Genomic DNA, 23,203 nt, shown 5'->3' with positions numbered 1-23,203 from the left:
GTCCAACAAGATCCTCTGAGGGATGCACAGCATCGTGCTCCACCTCCTCTGCCTCTCTGTCAACAGTGAGACATGGTCAGAAAAAGTAGTCCCTTCCAGAATGCAAAGAAATCCCCCCATGTCACAGATGTGGTCACTGGCGTATTCGAGATAGATTCACTCCTCCTATTTGTAGCGCAAACAGTGTGTCGTGCTCTCTACAGTAGGTGCTCCTTAGTACAATGTGCGTGACAATCTCACTCAAAACAGACTGAAAACAGGAAACAATAGACAACAACTAAACTCACAGAGACACAACAGCAACAGTAGACCACAACAAATGACTCGACTATCTCAAAGAACTGATACAGACTCTGGCGTGGCAGCACACTCAGCTCTAGTCCAGAACTCTCAGGTATAATGGGGTGTCGAGGCTAATATGTGCAGGGATGGTGAATAAGTGATCTGTGTATAGACTCTCCTTCTCTCGACGACGATGCTAGACTAGATGTAAAAGAAGAAGATGATCCTGACCCAACAGCTACTACTCACATGTACCATCATAAAGAGCCACCAACCGCTCATAAATGTATGTCAGCTAAGTCTATCTCCAAACTGAGTGGTGGTGGTGACCTGGCCACGATGTCCTCTAGACCACCGTCGGTACCTTGCCACGTGTCACTCCCCACCCCAGAGGGTCCGTCTAGTGCGAACCAGACCAACTGTAACCAACTGTCCAACTGTCTGTCCTCTGAAGTGACACTGTAGCCCTGCTACAGGTTGCCCGCCACAAGACCGCTCACCGTCTTGGTGAGAGGAATACTGAAAAAACTGTGAAGGAAAACCACTAGGTACTGCATCCGTACATCTTTCTTGAAGCAGGTGTTCAGCCCATGACCTTACATACCTCAAAAGTGGAGTTAAAAACATTGCACTGCTTGCAATCGCCTTAAGCCTCTAACTACGCAGGAACCCAGTATGTATGATTGCATAGCCTAAGAATCCCAATTGGCAAAAAAATGAGTCTCTATAGCAAAGAGATAAGCTCAGTTTGATTCCAGTGCATCTTTATCGTCCCTAACCATAGTGATAGGAAAATGACATGGTCCATGCTTGCAGTTGCAGATAACCTTGCCACGCTTTTTGCAACAACACTCTTCTCGAAAAGAGGGATGACCATAAGCCCGAGTAACACTGCAAATAGGGTTAAGCTCCATCATGATGGCAGAACGAAAAAGCCTTCACAGCAACAAGATGGCAACCAAGTGAATGCTTGAGAGACAGCTAATCATGCGGGGTGGGGGGGGGGAAAAACTTGCTGAGGTTGAGAGGGGTGGGGAGGGCTAGATAGGGGCGAGTGGTGGAAGGGGGTAGGTAGGGGCGAGGGGGGGGGGGGGGGGGGGGGGGGGGGGGTAGGTAGGGGCGAGGGTGGAAGGGGGTAGGTAGGGGCGAGGGGGGGCTGGCTAGGGGCGAGGGCAAGAGAGGGGGTGGGTAGGGGCGAGGGCAAGGGAGGGGGTTGGTAGGGGCGAGGGGGGGACTGGTTAGGGGCGAGGGCAAGGAAGGGGGTGGGTAGGGGCGAGGGGGAAGTGGGTAGGGGCGAGGGCAAGGGAGGGGTTGGGTAGGGGCGAGGGAGGATAGGGGGTGTGAGGGGCGAGGGCAAGGGACTAGGGGTGAGGGTGAGTGGGCATGGGGACTAGGGGCGAGGGGAAAAAAGGTAGGGGGATGAGTGGGTATGAGGGGAAGGGTAGGGTGTAGAGGGATAGGGGGTAGATGGGGGCGAGAGAGTGTGAGGGGGTGGCAGGTAGCAATTATCAATCTCCAATGCAAAATATGACCGGAAGAGTTCGTGTTCCATTGCAGACGAATTCCCTGGTCCACCGGGTGAAAGTTGAGATGCTACAGAGCGTGGTAGTTGATGGAGAGCATGAGGAGGTACCATGAGCAAGACAACTATCATGAGCAGGGAATTCATCTAGCAGGACGTGCCGTGTGAAGGGAGTTCGCTAGACCTAGAGGAGAGCTTTGTTTTGGTCGGAGAAGCAGATACCACTGAGGCTGATGTTTGAAGGGGGGTGAACTCCTGTAGAGGGGATTTCTTTCCGCTTCTATGATTCTTCATAGGCTCACCAAATTCACAGGCTTCCACCAAGGGTGCATCAGGAGTATTCTCTGTGTCCTGCAACCTTTGAGCTAGCTCAGGTGGCTCATTAGGTTTAGTTACTGTGGAAACATTGGAAGAGGGTGTAACTTCAGGCAAAGAGTGAATAGAGACTCCATAACAAGGCATAGGTTTGGTAGCATTCAACCTCTCCAACAGATCCTCATCCGACTCGTCAGGTGGAGTAGGCTGTTCATGTTCAGGGTTGGTTTCCATTGACAAAGAAACTTGCTACACCATGGGATCCATACCTCCTTCTAAGAGAATGGGTTGCATCAGGGAGCCAGAAGTATGTATCCACATTGCATCGTTCCCCCAATCATGGAGTGCCTTAGTGTGTCGCAACCATGGTCTTCCAATGAGCAAGGGAAATCCGCCCTCAACCTGGGGAAGACGAACCACCACAAAATCCAAGTTAAAAGTAAAGTCTTGTACTTGCAGAGGCACATTGTCCACGATGCCCACTGGGTATACTGTCCGTTGGTCGGCCAATGTAACTGTGAAGGGAGCAGGGCGAGTAGGCTGTAGACCTAGAGCTAACATAGTGAACTCGGGCGTCAGGTTGATGCCAGATCCACCATCCACTATCACTCCCGAGAATTGCCGACCCAAAACGGACATTGTCAAGCGAGGGCTTCTATAATCAGTGAGTGGAGTAGCGGGATTGAATATCATATAGGACTCTTTGACGGTCGCACTGGGAGGTGCCTGCCACTAGGACCTGCTCCAGGGTAAAGTGACTGAATAACTGCAAGGGTGTCACTTCTGAAACTCGCATCTAGCCGCAACATGTCATAGAGGGACACTTGTTGGAAAGTGTTCTTCAAGACTATCTTTGCTGTAAGCTTCTCTTTTTCTACCTGTTGCTCCTCTGGTACCTTGACCTTCAATGGATCGGAAACTGCTTCTAAGAAAGCTTCATCAAGATCGGAGAGCAAAGATTTGGATTCCTTCATGGCACTGGGGGATGGCTTGTTAACAGCTGAAGGCAGGATATCCACTGGTGTGAGAATTTGTGGGGGAGTTGAACTTGTTGGAATGCTAAGACCGAGAGCGGCTCTCTGGGCCCTGGTGAGGACGCCAAATGGCTCCTCTACCAAATGTGGCGGCTTACTTTGAGGTGTAACCACGTGGGTAGAAGGGGGCGGCTGAGAAACGGTGCTAACTGCTATCAAATTGAGCTTGGGAAAGGCAAACTCATTCTGGCTTTGACTTGGGTTCGAAGCCGTGGATGCATGAATTTTAGGGCAATCCTTACTGTAGTGATCCTTCGTTTCGGGGCAGTGACGGCAGGGAGGGGACCCTTCGGGCAGAGGGCATTTGCTTTGGTAATGACCATATTCCCCGCATCTGTAACACAAAGTGGGCCGATTCAATGGGCGAGTCGAAGGGCGAGGTCGTCCTTGCTCCTAGGGCATGGAGTTGGAGGTGGAGGCATAGCAGTTTTGAGGTGATGAGGGAGCATGGGTATGATAAAAGCTCTGAGATGGAAAAGTACTTGGCATACCTTGCATAGGAGGGGCTATTAGCAAAGGTGGCATATGGTGTGGATGGCCACAGGGAGAAACCATGTTGGATGCAGGTGCTGGCCCTTGTTGAAGAGTAGGACCAAGACTTTGCTGTATTTGTCGCAATCCCTTGAGGTAGTAACAGTCTTTGTCCTCATGCCCAGATTTTTCACATAAGTGGTAGTAAACCCGAAGGGGCCATTCCTGTGGAGGGTGCCCTGGAGAGCGGCATGAGCTACACCAAACCGTAGCCTTAGTCTCTTGCTGACACTTGAGCTCTTCTAGCTCGTGCTTGATCTGTTCCAACGCCTCGTGATGTGGTTGTTTCTCTTGTTTAAGAGAGGACCTCTCCTCTTGAAGAGCTCGCTGCAACTTTAGGGCTTCTAGTTCCCTGTGTAAAGAAGTTAAAGGATCAGAAGGACTTTCCAAAAACACAGAGGGGGTCTCTATGTGAGGGGGGTTGGTGAACAGCTTCCTAGCCCCCTCTATCCTTGTAGCAGCTGCGATGAACTCCTCCAGAGTGGCGTCGGGTCGGAGACTCTCTTGTAGTTTTTGCTGAGAAGTTTTGGGAAGCGCCTTCTCTACCCACTTCTTAACCATAAATTCACTTGGTTGTTGGGGAAGCTTGGCAACCAGAGACTTGGTTTTCGTCATAAGTTCCGCAAAAGTCTCCTCTGGCTGGAGCACCATGTCGGCCAATTCATCCAAAAACTTCTCCTGGTAGTTACCTGGCCTGAAAGCTGCACAAAACTGTTGTCTTAAGGCTGCCCAAGTTGCAAAATGGTTCTCTGCAAATTGGCTGTACCATTTGTCTGCTAAGCCATCCAAGGTGGATGGAAAGAGTACCAAATAAGCATCTTCTCTGTTAAGACCACGACCCCTACAGAGAGATACAAATCTCCTTGCATGGTCGTCAGCATCTTTCGAAGAGAGTCCTTTGAAGGTAGGGAACTTGATATTCACCATAAAGGTACAAAGTGGGGATAAGTGTCACCATGATACAATATAACAGTAGCATGAAGCCTATCCCGATCGACATTCTTGGTGTCGTACTAGAATCCTGTGGATCCTCTGCCGCAATCTCCGCCGGTGCTGCGTGGCTCCCCTCCTCAGTCGCGGTCGTCTCGATCTCCCTAACTCTGTAGCTCGATCAATGAGAGTACCGCTGATGTGTGTATGGGTGGGAACCGAGCTCTCTGGTGGTGGTGTCCCCTCTGACTCTGTGGTACCCAGACTAAAGAAATCTGAGATGCGTCTCTGGGACTGTCTCTGTCTTTGCCCATTCAATAGAGCGTCTCTATGTCTCTGAATCTCAAGTAGGAATAATCCGAGACATCTTTGATCCTGATATCTCATGACTCTGTCTAACGAGTCAAAACCATCTCTGAATAGACAATGAAAGCGTCCCCGTATCTCATAGTAGACTGTGCAGCGACATATGTAGTGAAACTCTGTCTCTGGCTCTGCATGGCATAACTGACATATCCTACTGTCTGCTGGTATGCCTCTGAATCTACCTGTCTCAATCCCAAGCTGGTGTGAAGATGTGCGAATCTGGCCAATAGCACATCGTACCCTATGAGATAGATGTGTGTCCATGTAATTGGGCCGTGTGACAAATCCGTCTGTCGTGATTTGAAGAAGATGTTCTCTATAGAAAACCCTCTTCGTACCCAACTCCCGTGATGGTTCTATCCATGTCCTCTTGCTATCAAGCTGGATAAGATCCTGCCGAATGAGTCTAGTAGTCTCCATCCGTGTAAGAGCCAAGGATGGTGCATCAAGAGAATACTGGAAAGGGGGCAGCCTGTCCATGCCGAAACCATGCCTCTGAAACCATGAGCTCATCTGTGCATACCAACATGATGTATCTCCCTGTAGTGCCAGCTGTCTGGATGACTCGAGAGCAAGCCTGGCATACCTGTCCCTGGTGGTGTCCCATAAGCTGTGTACAAATGATACTGATCTGGTGAGTGCCTCAACCTCCATAGGTGGGGCAGCCAGCTCCGCTCGTATGATGTCATGTGGGACTGAGGCCTTGGCTCTAATCAGCCTAGAAATCATAGATATCAGGGGTCTCTCCATATTAGTCCATCCAGCAATGTCAATAGACGGTCCCCAAACCTGAACCGCGTAGTGCATAACTGAAGCGACCAAAGTATCGAAAAGCCAGAGCTTTGTTCGAGGTTCCTGGAACTGAACTTGCGAACAAATCCTCTCTAAACCACCTAGGGCTGCATAGGCACGAGTCAATCTAGTGTCTGCTGCCATTTTCAGTGTGAACCTCGGTCCACTAAAGACCACCCCAAGATATGTGTATGCATCAGTGTACTCCATACTGTCCTGTCCATATGTGAAAGTAGGTGCTGATCTCCTAACCCACTGTGGCGTGGTATTAAATACCATGACCTTGGTTTTACCAAGGTTGACAGACAATCCACTATCCTCTGCAAAACTATGCAATGCGTCCAAATGTCTCTGCATACCCTCTGGCGATTCTGATATCAACAGGATATCGTCAGCATACAATAAAAGAGGGATCCATGTCCCTGCAAGCTGAGCACCTCTATCTCCTCCTCTTTCAATATAATCAGAGACCCCATCAACATACATACCAAATAAAGTAGAGGACAGTGGGCATCCCTGTTTCACTCCGATGGTGGAGTGAACTATGTTGGATATCCCCTCTGATGTGCGTACATGACCCATCACTGAACTGTACAATGCCATGATCCCCCACATTAGCTCTGTGGGTACCCCCAATTCCATAAGCCGGTGCATCAATCTGGCCCTCGGCACTGTGTCAAAAGCTTTGCGAAAATCCACAAAGCTGCAGTATATCCGTCTACCATGTGCTCGACCCTCCTCAATGATAGCTCTGAGTGTAAAGACATGATCTAGTGTGGAGAAACCCCTTCTGAAACCAGCCTGCCCAGGTGCTCGTATGCCCATAATCTCTGCCCAACTGCTCAGCCTATGCTCGAGGATGGATGCATATAACCGTGCCAATGTGTGTCCTACCATGATAGTACGGTAATTCCCCGGCACTGTGGGGTCACCTGTCTTGAAGATAGGTACAATAGTAGATAATCTCCAAGACTCAGGGAGACCCTTACACATGACACGGTTGAATAGCCGTGCAAGCATCTCTGCCAACAAATCCCCAGCATGTATAATGTGCTCTGCTACCAAACCCTCATGATCCTGTGCCCGTCTGGTCTTCATCCTGTCAATGGCCTCCTTTACCATCTCAGTGGTAAAGAAGGTGCTCGTAGCCGGACATGGCTGTGGTGGGTCTGGTAATGGTGGTTGTCCAGGTACAGTGTATAAAGATGTTGCATAGTGCCCCCATATCTCTGTAGAAGTAATCACTGGTGGGGGAGACTTCTCATGGAATAGACGCCAAGCCTCTCCTGAATCTCTACCAAGGAAGAGCTGATATAAATCTTGCTCCATCTGGACCAAGAAAGCTCGCTTCTTCCGCCGCACTAGTCGTCGTGTAGCAATGCGAGACTGTCTATAGGTGATCACTCCCAATGTAAGGTCCCGCTGTGTCTGAGCTCTCCTCTGTCTACACTCCTCATCATACCAGTTGTTCTGAGGCATGTGTCCAGAAAGACGTCTCTGTCTCGGCTGAGTGTGTGGATATGCCTCTGTCGCTGCCCCATGTAATGTCACTGTTAGCATAGATGTGATCTCCTCCACTGTGTATACTCGCTCTGATGTACATAAAAGCCTACGTATCTCCTCTACATAGACTGAGTCAGTCTCTGATGTAAAAGTATAGCGTGTATGTCCACCACCCCGTGAGGCCTGATATGTATTGTACTCAAAGGAGACTGATAATGTTAAAAGTGCATGATCTACTGCTATCCCAACTGGCCTGGGCCCCACTGTGAAATCCTGAATGTGAGAGATAAAGCTCAGATGTGTCAGAACATAGTCTACAGTGCTGGACCCATGTCTATGTGGAAAACAAGTAAAACCTGTAGACAATGGGAAAGTCGTTAAGCCATTCAGTATGGCTAAACTGTGAGTAGTCGTCATCTCTCTCAGGTATCTCCCATACTCTGTATGCTTTCTGTCGTGTGAGCATCTCTCAAGTCCCAACTCCTCTGGCTCTAGCTCTCTAAGCATCTCCTCTGATGTGTCATAGAAGACTGTCTGTGAGCTGCCTGTACGGGCATTGAAATCCCCCAGGAGTATGATGTCTCAATCTCTGGAGAACTCCCAGATATCATCATCAAGTGCAGAGTAAGGAGACTGTCCTCTGGGTGAAGCATATACTGAAGTGCTGGGAGGAAAATAGCATATGGCGATGTAAAAGAAACGTCCAGTCTCTGCCCTCAGCCTCACCCACAAGTATCTGGCCTGATCATCTCTCCGAACTATGCGCAATAGTGGTTGGAGCTCCTCTCTGAAAAGAACTGCTACACCTCCTGATCCTCTAGTCCCATGTGCAGTTCTGGTGCATGTCCTACAAGCTGTCTCCCATCTGTATCCTGATATGTGCGGCATCAACTGTCCTGGAGCCTGATGAGTCTCTGAGTAGAAAACAATGTCTCTGTCTCTGAAGCTATCCTCAAAGGCCCCCACATCAAGTCTATACGAACCATTACAGTTCCAAACTGCCATCCTGAGAGTGGTCCCATAGGTCTCGCACCGTCATGTAGAGCGGTGCTCTGTAATCACTACTCATCCATTTCTGTAGAAAGCTAACTTCCCCTTCTCCCTTGCTGCTATAATCTCTGGCATGACCTCTCTCATATGTGCAAGCTGTGAGAGCGTAAGATCATCTCCTAAAAAGATACCTGTTTTCTTGAGGGTTGGCCTCTTCTTTAAAAAGTCTTTCTTTTCTTCCATGGAGGGAAAGCGCAAAATGAGAGCCCGTCCTTTTGAACTCTCCCCATTACCTTCACTCTTCTTGCCCACTCTCCAAGCTTGTGTGTGCGAGGGCTTATCCACCCCCATCATGGACATGAGGTTCTTCACCTCTTGGTCCACCTTATCTGAATCTTTTAGGCCGGTCACTCTCACGTGTAGAGCGCGTACCCTTCTTCGTTGTTCCTCTTCTAGTGTTTTGTTGATGATGTCGGGTGTCGTCAGAATTTCCTTGCCCTTTCCCTTCTTGACAACTTCAATCCATTTTTCAGCCTCGTCCATTTTCTTTTGCGTTTTGGAGAGAACCTCCACCCATGAGGTCTTCATTTCTCCTTCCTCCTTTATTTCTTTGACTTGTGCTCGTATACTATTCAGCTCGTCAATCATTGATGGCTGAATTTCCCCATCTTCGAGGCGTCTTCCCTCTTTGGTTTCGTCGAGTTCCTCCCGAAGGGCTGAGATGCTACTTTTTAAAGTTTGAATTTCGTCCTGGAACTCCTTGCGTTCTAGTTCCCTCGCCTGTTCCTCCCTCTTTTTCCATTCGAGAATTAAATTCTTCTCTTTCTTCCACTCATCCATGTGAGCTTTGCATTCTTTCAACTCCTTTTCAATGGCTGTCATCCTCTTGCTTGTGACCATGTAGTGCGCCGCCATTTGTCTTGCCTTATTTGTTTCACTTTCTGAGAGAGAGGAGAGAGCAACCTATACGCACCGCATTATGCATACATATGTTTCCCCATTCAGCCTACATGGCATATGTTTGCTTTCTGTATGTGTCAATTTGCAATTTCTGTGAGCTTTGCAGTTTTCAAATTCCTTGCATATAAATCCCTGCAGGTTTGATGAATGTTGCAAGCCGGTAAAGCTGGTGGGCACTGCAGAGGGTGACGGCGATGGGAAGTCTAGCACTGAGTTGATAAAGAGAGAGAGAGAGAGAGAGAGAGAGAGAGAGAGGGTGCACCAATGACCTCCTCCCTTTTCGTTTCTGCAGCCCTGTACTTTCAACAACCCTAGCCTGCCTTAAAACCTGTGCGCTGTGGTACTGAGGCTGAAAACTTGCGCACTGTGTTGCTGAGGCCGAAATTTGCGCGCTGTGGTGCTGAGGCTGAAACCTGCGCGCTGTGGAGCTGACTGAAACCTGCGCGCTGAGGCGCTGTGGTGCTGAGGCTGAAACCTGCGCGCTGTGGAGCTGACTGAAACCTGCGCGCTGAGGTGCTGAGGCTGGAAAATTACACTGCCACTGGCTGCAAATTTTGTGGCGCAGTTGCTGTATCAAGTCGCACAGAGCTGATAGGCTGCGGGCAGCAAAAGCAAATCACCCGTAGGCCTTGAGCAGTTACGTAGAGCCAGTGGGAGACCTTACGGGCACAACTGAGTCGCTGACGCAGGCACAGAACACCACAGCAGGGAACAGAGGGGCCTTCGCAACAGGGGGCAGAGATTCAACCCTCACACACACACACGCTGGCGAAGATGCAGAGGGCTGCTGTTGCGCGCAGAGAGAGAGAGAGAGATGAAATGTTATATTAACGTCTTCAAAAGGCCAGAATGACCTATGAGACCAAACTGATACAAAACTGGTGAATCTGTTACAATGTCTGGGTACCTTAGTACTAAAGTACTAAGTGTGAAAGTGTGAAAATAAATGTGAATGTGAAAAACTAAATACAAAGTATTAAATAAACTTCTTAGGAGCATTCTGGGTGTCTGGCTAGAATGCTTCTAATCCTTTGTTGTAGTCTCCTCCGGTGAAGTGTGCTTTTGCATCTCGGTCGTGGTCGTCTCGCTTTCCTAAGCTCAATCACCCTGTCAATGAGGGTGCCTTTGGTATGAATGTGGGTACTCCTTTGTGCTTCTTGCTTCTCCTTCTACTCCTGCTTCTCTCGATCCGAAGAAATCTGTGATCTGCCTCTGAGGCTGTAGTGCTCTTTGTCTTCTCATTAGATTATCCCTGTGCCGATGTAGTTCCAGTAGGTACAAGCCTAAGCATCTTTGATCTTGGTATTGCATGACTCTATCTAGAGGTCCAAAGCCTTCTTTAAATAGGCAATGGAAACGCCCACGTATCTCATAGTATACGGTGCAATGGCATATGTAGTGTAATTCTATCTCCGGCTCCATCCCGCATAACTTGCAAATTTTGCTCTCAGGTGGGATTCCCCTAAATCTGCCAAATTCAATTTCCAGCTGGTGTGAGGATGTACGAATCTGACCAATAGCACATCTCAAACCATGAGATAGGTGGGTATCCATGTAGCTCGGGCGAATCACAAATCCATCTTCAGATAGCTGTAGGAAGTTTTCTTTGTAGTCGGCCATCTTCGTGCCCAATTCTTGTGTAGGGTCTACCCATGTCCTCTTAGTATCCAACTCTTAAAGAGAGAGAGAGAGAGAGAGAGAGAGAGAGAGAGAGAGAGAGAGAGAGAGAGAGAGAGAGAGAAATGAAATGATATATTTACGTCTACAAAAGGCCAAAATGACCTATGAGACCATCACGGTTACAAAATGATGTGTCTGATACCCTGTCTGTAGAACTGAAAAGATGAAAAAACTATGAAAGAAAAACTAGACTGAAAGCTGTAGTGACAAGCTAGGGGGGGGGGGGGGGGGGGGGGGGGCATTGACTAGAGACTCTCTAGCCAGTACAACAATCCAATGATACAAAACTCATGCACATGAAGAAACTGAGGGTGAGGGAGCATCTGCACATCAGGGTCCCAAGATGTCCAGCATCGGCCGCTGGCGAATCTCATCAATGTCCTCCATAGTAAGCACTCTGGCTGGGCGTCTCCCATATCGTGCTAGAATGATCCTGATCCTCTGATGAATCCTCTGTCGATGCAGTGATGATCCTCGCAATCGCGGGCGTCTAGATCTCCCAAGCTCAATGGCCTTGTCAATCAGTATACCTCTAGTGCAGGTAGGTCCTGGAGGCTGCTCTGGATCCTGCTCCTCTGACTGGCGCGTCTCCACACGAAAGAAATCAGTGATCTCCCTCTGGGACTGTCTCCCCCTATCTGATCTCCTCAAGAGGCTCTCTGTGTGTTTGCGCAGCTCTAGCAAGAATAGCCCAAGGCATCTCTGATCCTGGTACCTCATAACTCGAGATAGTGGCCCAAAACCATCCCTAAAGAGGCAATGAAAACGACCTCGTATCTCATAGTAAACTGGGCAATGGCATATATAGTGCAGCTCTGTCTCTGGCTCCAAATGGCATAACTGACATATCCTGGCCTCTGCTGGTACTCTGCTAAACCTACCCACCTCAATCTCCAGCGGATGAGAAGATGTGCGTATCTGACCAATGGCACATCGTAAACCATATGACAGGTGTGTGTCCATGTAGCTAGGTCTAGTCACAAAACCGTCCTCTGTGAGCTGGAGAAGATGCTCCCTGTAGAAAGACATCTTCGTGCCTAGCTCATGGGTCGGCTCTATCCAAGTCCTCCTGGTATCCAGCTGAGTCACATCCTGTCTGATGAGTCTGCTAACCTCTGTCCGAGTAAGGGACAAAGAGGGTGCATCCAGCGAATACTGGAAGGGTGGTAGCCTGTCTATGCTAAAACCATGAATCTGGAACCAAGAGAGAGTGTGCAGCCCATTCAGGCCTCTTGCTTTCTCGAGTAAGCAGGCCCATGCTTAAAAAGGAATGCTTTATTCAGGAAATATGAAGGTGTCAGCTGAATCATTAAAGAGATGTCTTCATTTAGAGTATATGCAACACAAGAAGGGTGTCCATTTGATGAGAAATGGTTCTTAAGATAGCAAGGACAACAAAGTCGCGATGTGGTTTAGTTTTGGGAGGCCCGTTCCTTGACTAGTTGAAGGGAATTTCTCTTTTGTTGGTGGGTGCTTCGAGTTAAAAAAAAAACAAGGAAATTCACTTCAAAGCAAAGAGAGAATTGTTCTTTTTTTTTCAACAGCCATTATTTTCAATTGTCTTGTTTTCCAAAGGCCACACCATGCTTTGACATAGCATGACTTCACTGAAATGTTACCATTTGTAATGTCAAATGCAGTTGAAAGAAATTGATTTCAAATCTATTGACATTTCTGATATTCAAGAGGTGTTCTAGGTTTATTCAGAGTTGTTTCCGTTGTACTGCACTAATGCCAAGTTATGTATTGTATGCAGGAAAATTCGGTCAATCTTTGATATAAGTGAGGTGGATTACCTGATGTCAATATGTGGAAATGAGGGGCTAAGGGAGCTTTCCTCTCCTGGAAAGAGTGGTAGTGTATTCTATCTTTCGAATGACGATCGTTATATGATAAAAACATTGCGTATGTCAGAAGTAAAGGTAATGCTACATTCATTTTGCATGTGAAACCAGTTTTTTCATTATTTTTCATTTTGTTATATACAATGTTTACGAGATATTAGCATTTTGTTATTCTCGTTGGAAATGGAAACTAGCCTTGAGGAGGTGGTGCCACTTGATAAGATGTTTGTGAGAAGGACGGACAGATTAAAGCCGGATTCCCATCTTGTATTCTTATAGAAATATCTCCCATGGTCATAATCTACTATTTAGAGCTTTTAGGGATAAAATTATGGCTACATTTGTTTGAGGTTGAGATATTACTATATTCTTTGTGAGTTCAAGTTTTTAAATTGTGTTATTGCAGGTTCTGTTAAGGATGCTCAAGAGTTACTACGACCATCTTTGCAAGCATGCTGAAACTTTGATCGTAAAATTTTTTGGACTTCACCAAGTGATACCTGATGGTGGTAAAAAGGTATGATATTCAAGTTTACAAAAACCATGTCCGATTTGGTCCATGATTAGGCTGTAGAAAGTAATGTAAAGCAAATTTATTTCTCCTCTTTTCGTAGGACTTGCTGTTATGCGCCTTCTTCTACTTTTCTTTCACACTGTGCAAACCTCCTGTAATATTTTTAGCTAAGACTATAAATGAATAAAGATGATTTTTGTGCATTTTCAGTCTTAGCTATATACACCCCCCCCCCCCTCCCTCCCCGGCAACCAACACACACACACACACACACACACACACACACACACACACACACACACACACATTTTTTTGTAAATCTTGTTGATGGAATTTACAAGTGGGCAACCTCAAAGCGAGGAAAACCCATGAAAAATAAAAGATACAAAAAGTGGAGCACCATAAGGCTCTGAGGGCTAGAAACAGTCAAAGTAAATCCTATAGGAATCAAGAGTGATATCCTTAGCATCATAAGCGAAATGCAGTGCTGACCAAGCGACAATTTGAAATAGGGAAATGGATCAACATCGGTGACTTAAAACATTAATGAGTTTTGGTGGTGCCAAATGGCCCACAAGACCCAAAATCTGACCCAATAAAAAAACATTGTGAACTGAGATTGCCTAGACTAGAGCACCCCAAAAAGCCAAAACTGCCTGGGAAAAATCCCGGAAGGAAAACACAACCGAAGAGCAGTGGAGGATTTAGAGTAGCACAACCTGCAATATGTGTGGCACAATCTCCTCAACTTCATGGTATCTGAGACAATGAGAAGACGCAATATGATGTGCATGCAAGCTGCCAACACGTAGAGCTCCCACTAAGTAGCACCACAAGAAAATACGTTCTTTTAGAGTTTATGACTCTGCCAAATGCTAGACAATGTTCGTTGCCACCACAAGGATGACTTGGAGAGTGACCACAGCTGATTGCCATGACGCACAATCCATGTATCAGACCGCAAGAGGACATAAACATTGCCGGCTGAAATACATTCTCGTCTGATAGTAACAAGATTCCAAATAAAGAAGCAGGAGCCTACATCCAAAGGAGGAATGGGTGAGAGATCAACAAGCATACTTTCAATCTCCTGCCAAAGAGGAGAATAGTGGAGTCCCAACCGAAAATGGGACGTTGCATCAGGGAACAAAAGAACATAATCCGTGTCATCCACCATCTGATGTACCTGGCATATTCCTTTTTAAGAAAGAAAATACGCCCGGCGAGAAGACCGCTAGACCAATTTGAAGAGAATGCTCTGCTCCAATGCAAACTCTCCAATCGAAGGGAGTTTCCTTGAGAGGATTGCCGACCATGCCATGCCAAATACGAAGTGACAGCCTTCCAATCAACAATGAGAGAAGAAATAAAGGGATATCCTAGAATGTGTCCTTCAAGATTCCCAAAAATGATGTCCCAATATGTCGGCTGCCAATGACCGAAGGATGGCGTGAATATGTGCACACAAATGTGATACCATGAGTGTCCAAGGTTGTTGCTGCTCCACTAAGACTGGCAATAACATAGCTTTTCGAGCCAAAACATGTCTTTACAAATCCAAAATATTCAGCCCTCCAAGGCGCTTAGGAGAACTCAACTTGTCCATAGAGAAAAGCGAAGACCCTTTCTACTCGATGAGATGCGCCAAAAATGCTCCAAAATACTAGACACAAGAGACTGCAAGCGCAATTGAGACCAAGATAATAGAGGCAAATACAACTGTATATAAGCCATGAGAATGCACTGGACAATCCGAAGCACATGTAGTGGCCAAGTGAACAAATTCCAATAATTTAACTTGGAATGCATATGTTGGAGCACCCAGTCCACTTTCTGCGCAAGTGGTACATCCCAAGCCAGCAGATAACCCAAATAGCGAACTATGATGTGCAGAGGAACAACCTCCCTCGGCCACAATATCTTATGCCAATTGTACTCATTTAGAGTCAATAACTTGGATTTACAAAAATTAACTTTGAGGCCTGCGGCCAAGCCAAACAAGTGTAGAGTATGCATAATTTGCTCCACATCATCATAGTGATTGCGAGGCATAAATAAAGTGTCATCCGCATAGGCTTGACCAATAAAGTGCTACCTAGATGGTAATGCCAGGCCATGCAATCTACCAGTGGAGGTCAAGGAATCCAAATATGTAAGCAGGGGGTGAGTAGCGACTGCATAAAGCAAAGAACTGAGAGGACACACTTCCAATGTGCGTTGTGCACTCACTGCTGCTGTTCATCCCCCGCGCCCCCTTGCTTGCCATCGCCCCCCCCCTCGTCCCCCTGCTCGCCTTCGCCCTCCCCCCCTACCTGTTCGCTGCCGCCTCTCTGCCCGCTGTCTGCCCACTTGCCCTGTTGACCTACCCGCTTTTTGCTTGACCTGGCCGCCCACAAGCTCAGCCGTACCTGCCAGCCAGCCAGCCGGCCCGTTGCTTGCCTGCCCGCCTACCTGGCCGCTGCCCCGCCTGCCTGCCCACTGCCACTAGTCCACCTCCTCGCCCACTCCCAATCCTGCTTGACTGGTTTCGACAGCACTTTCGACGTGCTCGGTCTAGCAGGAGGTCTTCGTTCGCCAACACCTCTTCCCCCTTTTTTCATAGCAGCAGATACAGATGGAGGCTCAAGCTCCGCCATAAAGGGACTCCGATGGAGTCCCCTCGCCCAACCCTACTGAACCCACTATTCGACTTGCTCTCACACCGACCGAGCAAGCGAGCCTAGCCGCAGAGGTGGAATGCCTTTAGGCGACTTCCGTCATCTGCAAGATTCTCGGGACTGGACCCAGCAGAGGAGAGATGCGTGATCTTCTCCAGGCCCCCCTACTCGCAGAGGTGGGCAAGATCTAGGATGTTCAGTTCCTCGGACGCGGCTACTATCAGATAGAGTTTGAGACTTCCGAGATGGCGTCCAAGGTCATTGCGATGAGCCTTGTTTCTAAATGGACTATTTTCTTATTTTCTCGAGTAATTTCTTTTTATTGAAATTAGGATATTTAAAGATGTGCACTTGAACCGTAAGGTTGGGAACTGTAGATCTACTGGAATTATTAAAAGCCATCCGGAGTGGAAACTCTGATGCGTCATATGATGGGTGACATTAAGCATCGCGAAGGGGTTTTACCGTTAGTTCGGTAGGAGAGACTGGGAAACGAGTATTCCTGATGTGTCACGTGGTGGGGTGACGGGAGCATCGGAAAGGGAATATCTCGTTGGTTTGGTAGGAAATCAGAATTGGAAAGAGGAATACGCGTAAAGACGCAAGCACAAGATACAGATGGGTTCTGAGAAGCTTTTCTTAAAAAGCGGAATATTTTAACGAGTTTTCCGGGAAGAGCAGACGCTTTCTCACGAGGAATCTATGTCTGCATTGCATTTGTGCATGTGGTTGCATCTAAGGACGTCTGGGAAGTACTGTGAAAGGCATTGTTATAAGGTTTTATTGAGTTTTTAGGCAGGTTCAGACCAATTTTAAAAGATGCCGGCCGCCCACTTAATAAGTGGACAGCCACTTAGAAAATAAAGCAACAAAACCAGCCAGCGAATTCTCTCTCCCTATTTCAGGTAGAACATCAAAAAATAAAAATAAAAATAAAGAAAAATCCGCCGCGATCTCTACGCGGCCAGCCTCTGCTCAACTATTTCTGTTGTGGCCAGGGAGCTATAAAAGCACCACATGCCCTCACTCAGGGGAGTTGTTGCTAGCGCCCGCAAGAGAAGGCTCTGCCGCCAGAAGACGCAAGAGATCGCGAGACTACGAAGCACGGAAGTCACTTTTCCTGCGAAAGAGTGACAGGTATCTATTGTGGATTCGCCATACGAATTGTTGTCCCGTGTTTGTGTGTGTGTGTGTTTGAAGGTACTTCATCGTGAAGGAGAAGCGGGAAGGCTTCAGCCTATGCTTGGGAATTCCGGGAACGGAATTCAAACATTGTCTGCGGAGTCTCGACTCCGAGTACAGACGGAAAAAGGATTGAGAGCTCGTCTCTCGGATTTCCCTTACAGGAAGAAACGACCATCGAGTCAGGGAATTAGAACGGAGGGGTTTTCTCCGGTTCTTGTGCTTGTAAAAAGATTCTCCCTAATAAAGGGTTCTCTTTAAGGGGGGGACCAGCCCATCCTCTGGTCACAAATACTGTGTCGAACTTCTCCCTCAACTCTGTTTAGTTGAAAGATTATTTATTTTCATCTTGTTGATTATTCGTGTGCGCTCCTGTTTGTGACAGTGATATCAAAGCTCGGATTCCTCTCTTTCTCCGCAAAGAAGGACGATTCCGGGGAGGAAGGGTAAGAACCAAGCCATGGAAGAACCGCTGAAGACGAACTTCAGCAAGTGCGAGCCCAACTCGCGGAATTGCAACAACTCATTTCGTTGCCGGCTGTCCAAAAGGCTTTGGACGGAATCAAGAAGCCGCAAGAACGGATGTCGATGGACGTGAGGAAAATCCTGTTAATGGAAGTAACCCGCAGGTGGATGGTGCGGAAAGAGGTGCCGAAATGCACAAGGGATCTCCGGATCAGGACAAACGGCCTTCCAAGAGCAAGGGCCAGGAAAAAGAACTTTCTCTGCTTAACGAAATAAAGGATGTCTCTATCCCTTCTCCATCATACTCTCTTGAATATACTACTACATCTACTTCTCATACAATATCTAAATATTCTCCCAAGAAGAAAACTCCTACTACTTCCCTACATACTACTAAAGAGAAGCCCCAGTTCAAGAGGGATAACCGGAGACGTCACCGCAAGATGCGGATTTTCAAATCCGGTGACAAGGATGTGAAGTTTGATAACTACACAGGACATAGAGATATCTCCAAGGCACCGTCTTTCATCAGGCAGTTTGAAGTTGCTTTTGCCAACGGAAACTTCACTGAAAAACCCAAGTTGCGTCATGTTGGGATGCATCTCAAGGAGACTGCAAGCAACTGGTGGCTAGCCAAAATTCTGGCAGATACTCAAGCCAGAACCTGGGCTCAATTCAAAGCTGAATTCTATGAACAATTTCTTCCACCCGATTTCGAGAAGGACATTCGGAAGGAATGGGACTGGCTTGCCCAGAAGGAACAAGAGAAAGTCATGGCTTATGTTGACAAGTTTTGGTCGGTTCTTCTAAAAGTTACGCCTTTTATGAAGATTTCCAACGAGGAAAAGATGCGAAAGTTTGAAGCAGGTCTTCAACAACCGCTTCGGAAGAGCATGAAGGTGTACCCACATGACACCCTTCAACGGATGATGGAGTCGGCAATCATTGCCGAGGATTTACATTCCACTAATACCCCGAGACGGATGGAACATAGCACATACCGTGCAAGGCAAAGAGCAGTCTGTGATGACCATGGCAACCAAGGCAAAAAGCGTTCCCCAAAGGACCCGGATGAGCCTAAGAAGCTAGAGGATACCGGAAAACGGCTTAAGTATCTCACACCGAACCAAGTACAAACCTTCAAAGAACAAGAAGGTGCTTCTATGTGGTGAAAAAGGACATATAAAGCTCAACTGCTCTGTTCGGCAGCAACGGCAAGAACAAGCATCTTCGAAGAAGAAACAATCGAAGAAGGAACCCGCTCCTCTGAGCTTGAATTCCATTCCTGATGTGCAAGAGAATACAGAAACCGAGAAAGGGAAGCGCCAGCTCCTTAAAGGCTCCTTAAAGGCTGGGGATCTATGGATAACCAGCGGGTGTTGATCCTCTACGACCCTGGATCGACGAACAACTTCATCTCACTGGAAACTGTAGAATGCCTGGGCCTTACACCAGCTCAGCTTGGAACTCCGGTCACTTCCAGATCAGCATTTGAGGGGTTGACCACCAATGCAACTCCCGTGCAAGGACAACTCAATCTCCGGATTGGTGAATACAAGGATCGCGAATTCTTTTTGATGGCACCTTTCGTGGGATGTGATATCATCTTGGGTATGCCATGGCATTACCATATGCAACCGGTCCCAGGTTATGTAGAAAAGACCCTCGCTTTTGAGCATGAAGGCAAGAACATCAAATTTTTTGCTGATGCAGGGGATTGGCTATTCCCTATTGTAAGCCATATCTCTGGCAAGAAGGAAATGCGTTTCTGCTTACTTGATTTTTGCACGTGAAAGAGATAAAACTAATGAGGGTTCGCTCTCTAGTTTGGAAATTAAACGTTTTCAATTTCTTGAAAAGTATAAAGATTGTTTCACAAATACTCTCAAGAATCGCTTTCCGATACCCCGGATTGATGATATTCTCAATAAGTTGCAGGGAGCAAGCATCTTTAGTCGCATTGACTTAAAAGCGGGTATCATCAGATACGCATAGCCCCTGAAGATGTCCATAAGACTGCCTTTTGCACAACTTTTGGACTTTATGAATTTTTTGGTAATGCCGTTTTGCTTGACCAATGCTCCTGCCACATTCAATCGAATGACGGATCGGATTTTCAGCCCACACCGAGCTTTCACAGGAGTGTTCTTTGATGACATACTCGTCTTGTCAAAGACCGAGGAGGAACATCGGAAGCACTTGGATATAGTGTTTCAGGAATTGCGAAAGCATGAGTTTCATGTGAATGCAAAGAAGAGTGAGTTCTTCCTCATTGAGATACGCTATCTTGGCCATATAGTCTCACACAACCAAGTGAAAACGGATCCCGCAAAGATCCAAGTCGTGCAAGATTGGCCAACCCCCACTACGGTACATGATGTACAAAGTTTTCTAGGATTGTGTTCTTACTATCGGAGGTTTATCCGAGCCTGTGCTCAAGTAGCAGGACCACTTCATGACCTAACAAGGAAAAAGATCCCTTTCAGGTGGGGATCGAGACAACAAAGTGCCTTTGGTAGGCTAAAATACCTATTAAGCCATGGACCTATTTTGATAGTGCTATACTTAAGGAAACCATTCGAGATTCACTGCGATGCTTCAGGTGATTGCATCGGTGCAATGCTTAACCAAGAAGCCCATGCAGTGGCTTATGAAAGTAGACGACTTAAGGATGCAGAATTGCATGCCTCAATCTACGAGAAGGACCTTATGGCTGTGATCCACGCCTTGTCTACCTGGAAGCATTATCTTCTAGGAGCAGATTTTGTGATCAAAACCGATCATCAGAGTTTTCTTACGAAACGGAAATTATCTGAGAAGCAAATGAGACGGGCCAACTTTTTGTCCATGTTTCACTTCCAGATCCTCCATACGGTTGGGAGTAAGAATGTGGCTGCAGACGCATTGTCTAGACGGCCTAGGGTGAACGCAGTTACTTTTGTGTATCACCAAGAATTGGAATCACTTCCAGAGTTGTATCCGAATGACCCAGACTTCTCCTCCACTTGGAATAAGTTACAGAACGGAGAGGATGAATATCCCTATTCTATTAAGGATGGTTACCTCTATCACCACCAAGCAATTTGCGTGGTAGAACCATTGAGAAAGAAAATTATGGAAGAAGCACATGCTTGACCATATGCGGGTCATCGGGGAATTCTCCCTACGACCTTAGCATTGGAAAGATATTTCTTTTGGCCAAGCCTTAAAGCAGACATTGATCAATATGTCAGGGAATGCTTGGTTTGCCAAAAAGTAAAGTGTGATTGGCATAAGACGCCTGGGTTACTCCAACCTTTACCTATGCCTGATCAACCCTGGGAGAGTATTGCCATGGATTTTATTATGGATCTCCCAAAGACTCAAACTGGAAATGATGCGATATGGACTATCGTGGACAGATTTAGCAAACAAGCTCACTTTATTCCAATTAAGAAAACAATCAAAGCAGACCATATGGCTAGAATTTTTCTAGCACAGATCTTTAAGCATCATGGGCTGCCCAAGTCTATTGTGAGTGATCGAGATCCTTGCATGATAGGCAACTTTTGGCATGCCTTGTTTGATAACCTTGGCACAAAGTTGAATTTTTCTTTTGCATATCATGCTCAAACGGATGGGCAGAGTGAGATCACTAATTCCATAGTATTGGATATGTTGAAATCTTATGTGTCAAAAAGACAGTCTGATTGGGAGAAGTATTTGCCCCTTGTTGAGTACTACCGTGCATTCGTCTACGGGGAAAGCACCTTTTGAGATTCTCTATGGTAAGCCTTTGCTTCCACCGATCCTTGTCACTAAGGATAAGATTTTCGCAGTAGATGAGTTTGTCCGGATTTGGACACAGCCTATGGACAAGTTAAGAGAGAAATTTTGCGCTCTCAGGAAAAACATAAGAAAGCTGCAGACAAGCACATAAGGAATTTGGACTTAACAGTTGGTCAATTAGTCTTACTCAAGTTTGAGAAGGCAAGACTTAAGAAACAAGCGACTCATAAAGTGAAAGTGGTAAAACTTTCTAATCGCTATTATGGGCCGTTTAAGATAATTGACCAAGTGAACAATGTGACGTTCCGATTATACTTACCATCTAATTGGAAGATCCACAATGCTTGCCATGTTAGTTTACTCCGGCCATATGTGGGACTGCCTCCAAGTCAGCCTATTGCTGAGCAACCTCCTGAGGTTGAGGAAACGGAAGAAATACTCCAACCGGAACAGATCATTCATCATCAGGAGCGGCCACTTAAGTCCGGGAAGATTACAGTAGTTTTTGGTAAAGTTTAAGAATTATTCTACTCTAGATGCGCAGTGGATGACCGAGCAGGAATTAGCATCCTATCCCGAGATTCTGGAAGGATATGTACAAGCACTATAGTTGAGGACAACTGTTTAGAAGCCAGAGGGATGTTGTTAAATGGACTATTTTCTTATTTTCTAGAGTAATTTCTTTTTATTGAAATTAGGATATTTAAAGATGTTCACTTGAACCGTAAGGTTGGGAACTGTAGATCTACTGGAATTATTAAAAGCCATCAGGAACAGAAAACTTTGATGTGTCATATGATGGGTGACATTAAGCATCGCGAAGGGGTTTTACCGCTAGTTTGTAGGAGAGACCGGGAAACGAGTATTCTTGATTCGTCATGTGATGGGGTGACGGGAGCATCGGAAAGGGAATATCTCGTTGGTTTGGTAGGAAATCAGAACTGGAAAGAGGAATACGCGTAAAGACGCAAGTACAAGAATAAAGATGGGTTCTAAGAAGCTTTTTTTAAAAGGCGGAATATTTTAACAAGTTTTCCGGAAAGAGCAGACGCTTTCTCGCGAGGAATCTATGTCTGCATTGCATTTGTGCATGTGGTTGCATCCAGGGACGTCTGGGAAGTGCTGTGAAAGGCATTGTTTGTAACTTATAAGGTTTTATTGAGTTTTTTTTTTCCAAAAAAAGATCCTTCTATTAGTTAATAAAACTGCCCATAGGGCTACAACCACCTCTTCAAGAGAGGGCTACAACAACCATGAAGGGGAGACTCTCCCAATGCAAAAACAGCATATGTACAATGAGGCTAAATCAAGAAATGGGAGGAGGGAAAAGCCACACAGGTGGATGGTAGTGCCATCTGAGTACACCCTGGACCATGGTGAAAAAAGGCCCAGGACGCCAGAGTCGAAGGAAGGCCTCTCTACCCTCCCGCATGCGGTCGGAGCTCCCTGGAGTCTCTCGAGATGTCCTCTGAGAGTGTGGATTAGCTCTAGCCAAAGATCGCGAACAGTCTTTGCTGGTGGTACAGGGCGAGCCTCAAAGATGCGGAAACAGCGGGCCCGCGAGATGAACCAGAGTGTCAGGCGAGTGATGAGCTCCCAACACTCCTCTCTCTCACTGCACCACTCCCGTGGAGTAAGCTCTGTGGCAGGCTGGAGTGTAGGTCGCCCCCCCTGCATCACTATCATCTTGCTGGTGGAAGATAGGTCAAACTGAAGTGCCGGGCCCGTGAGAGTGAACCAAGCTGCTGCCCCCCAAGTGTACTGCTGAGCCGTGGAAAGAGCAGGCATCAGCCGAAGAACACGAAACCACACCTGCTGTGCCAAAGGATAGTCCCAAAGACAATGACGCTGACTCTCCACAAGGTGGT

General features: G+C 46.9%; 1 protein-coding gene across 7 annotated transcripts in view; it reads left to right on the top strand.

Annotated features, from left to right (window-relative positions):
* The window catches only part of LOC147448991 (phosphatidylinositol 4-phosphate 5-kinase 9-like), a 210,822-nt gene that overhangs the window by 56,752 nt on the left and 130,867 nt on the right, over positions 1-23,203 (top strand). For all 7 annotated transcript variants that reach the window (XR_015189390.1, XR_015189389.1, XM_086521375.1 and 4 more), the window contains 2 exons: positions 12,662-12,827; positions 13,156-13,266. Coding sequence is in view for 5 of the 7 variants with exons in the window: in XM_086521375.1 (XP_086377501.1) it covers positions 12,662-12,827; positions 13,156-13,266 (277 nt within the window). In the remaining 2 variants the exon portion in view is untranslated. The remainder of the gene's footprint in view (positions 1-12,661; positions 12,828-13,155; positions 13,267-23,203) is intronic.

Source organism: Adiantum capillus-veneris, chromosome 10 (assembly GCF_014529385.1).
Source record: "Adiantum capillus-veneris isolate H3 chromosome 10, ASM1452938v2, whole genome shotgun sequence".
In the NCBI taxonomy this organism is placed as follows: domain Eukaryota; kingdom Viridiplantae; phylum Streptophyta; class Polypodiopsida; order Polypodiales; family Pteridaceae; genus Adiantum; species Adiantum capillus-veneris.
Note: the sequence above shows the minus strand (reverse complement) of the source record. Positions and strands in the feature narration are given on the sequence as shown.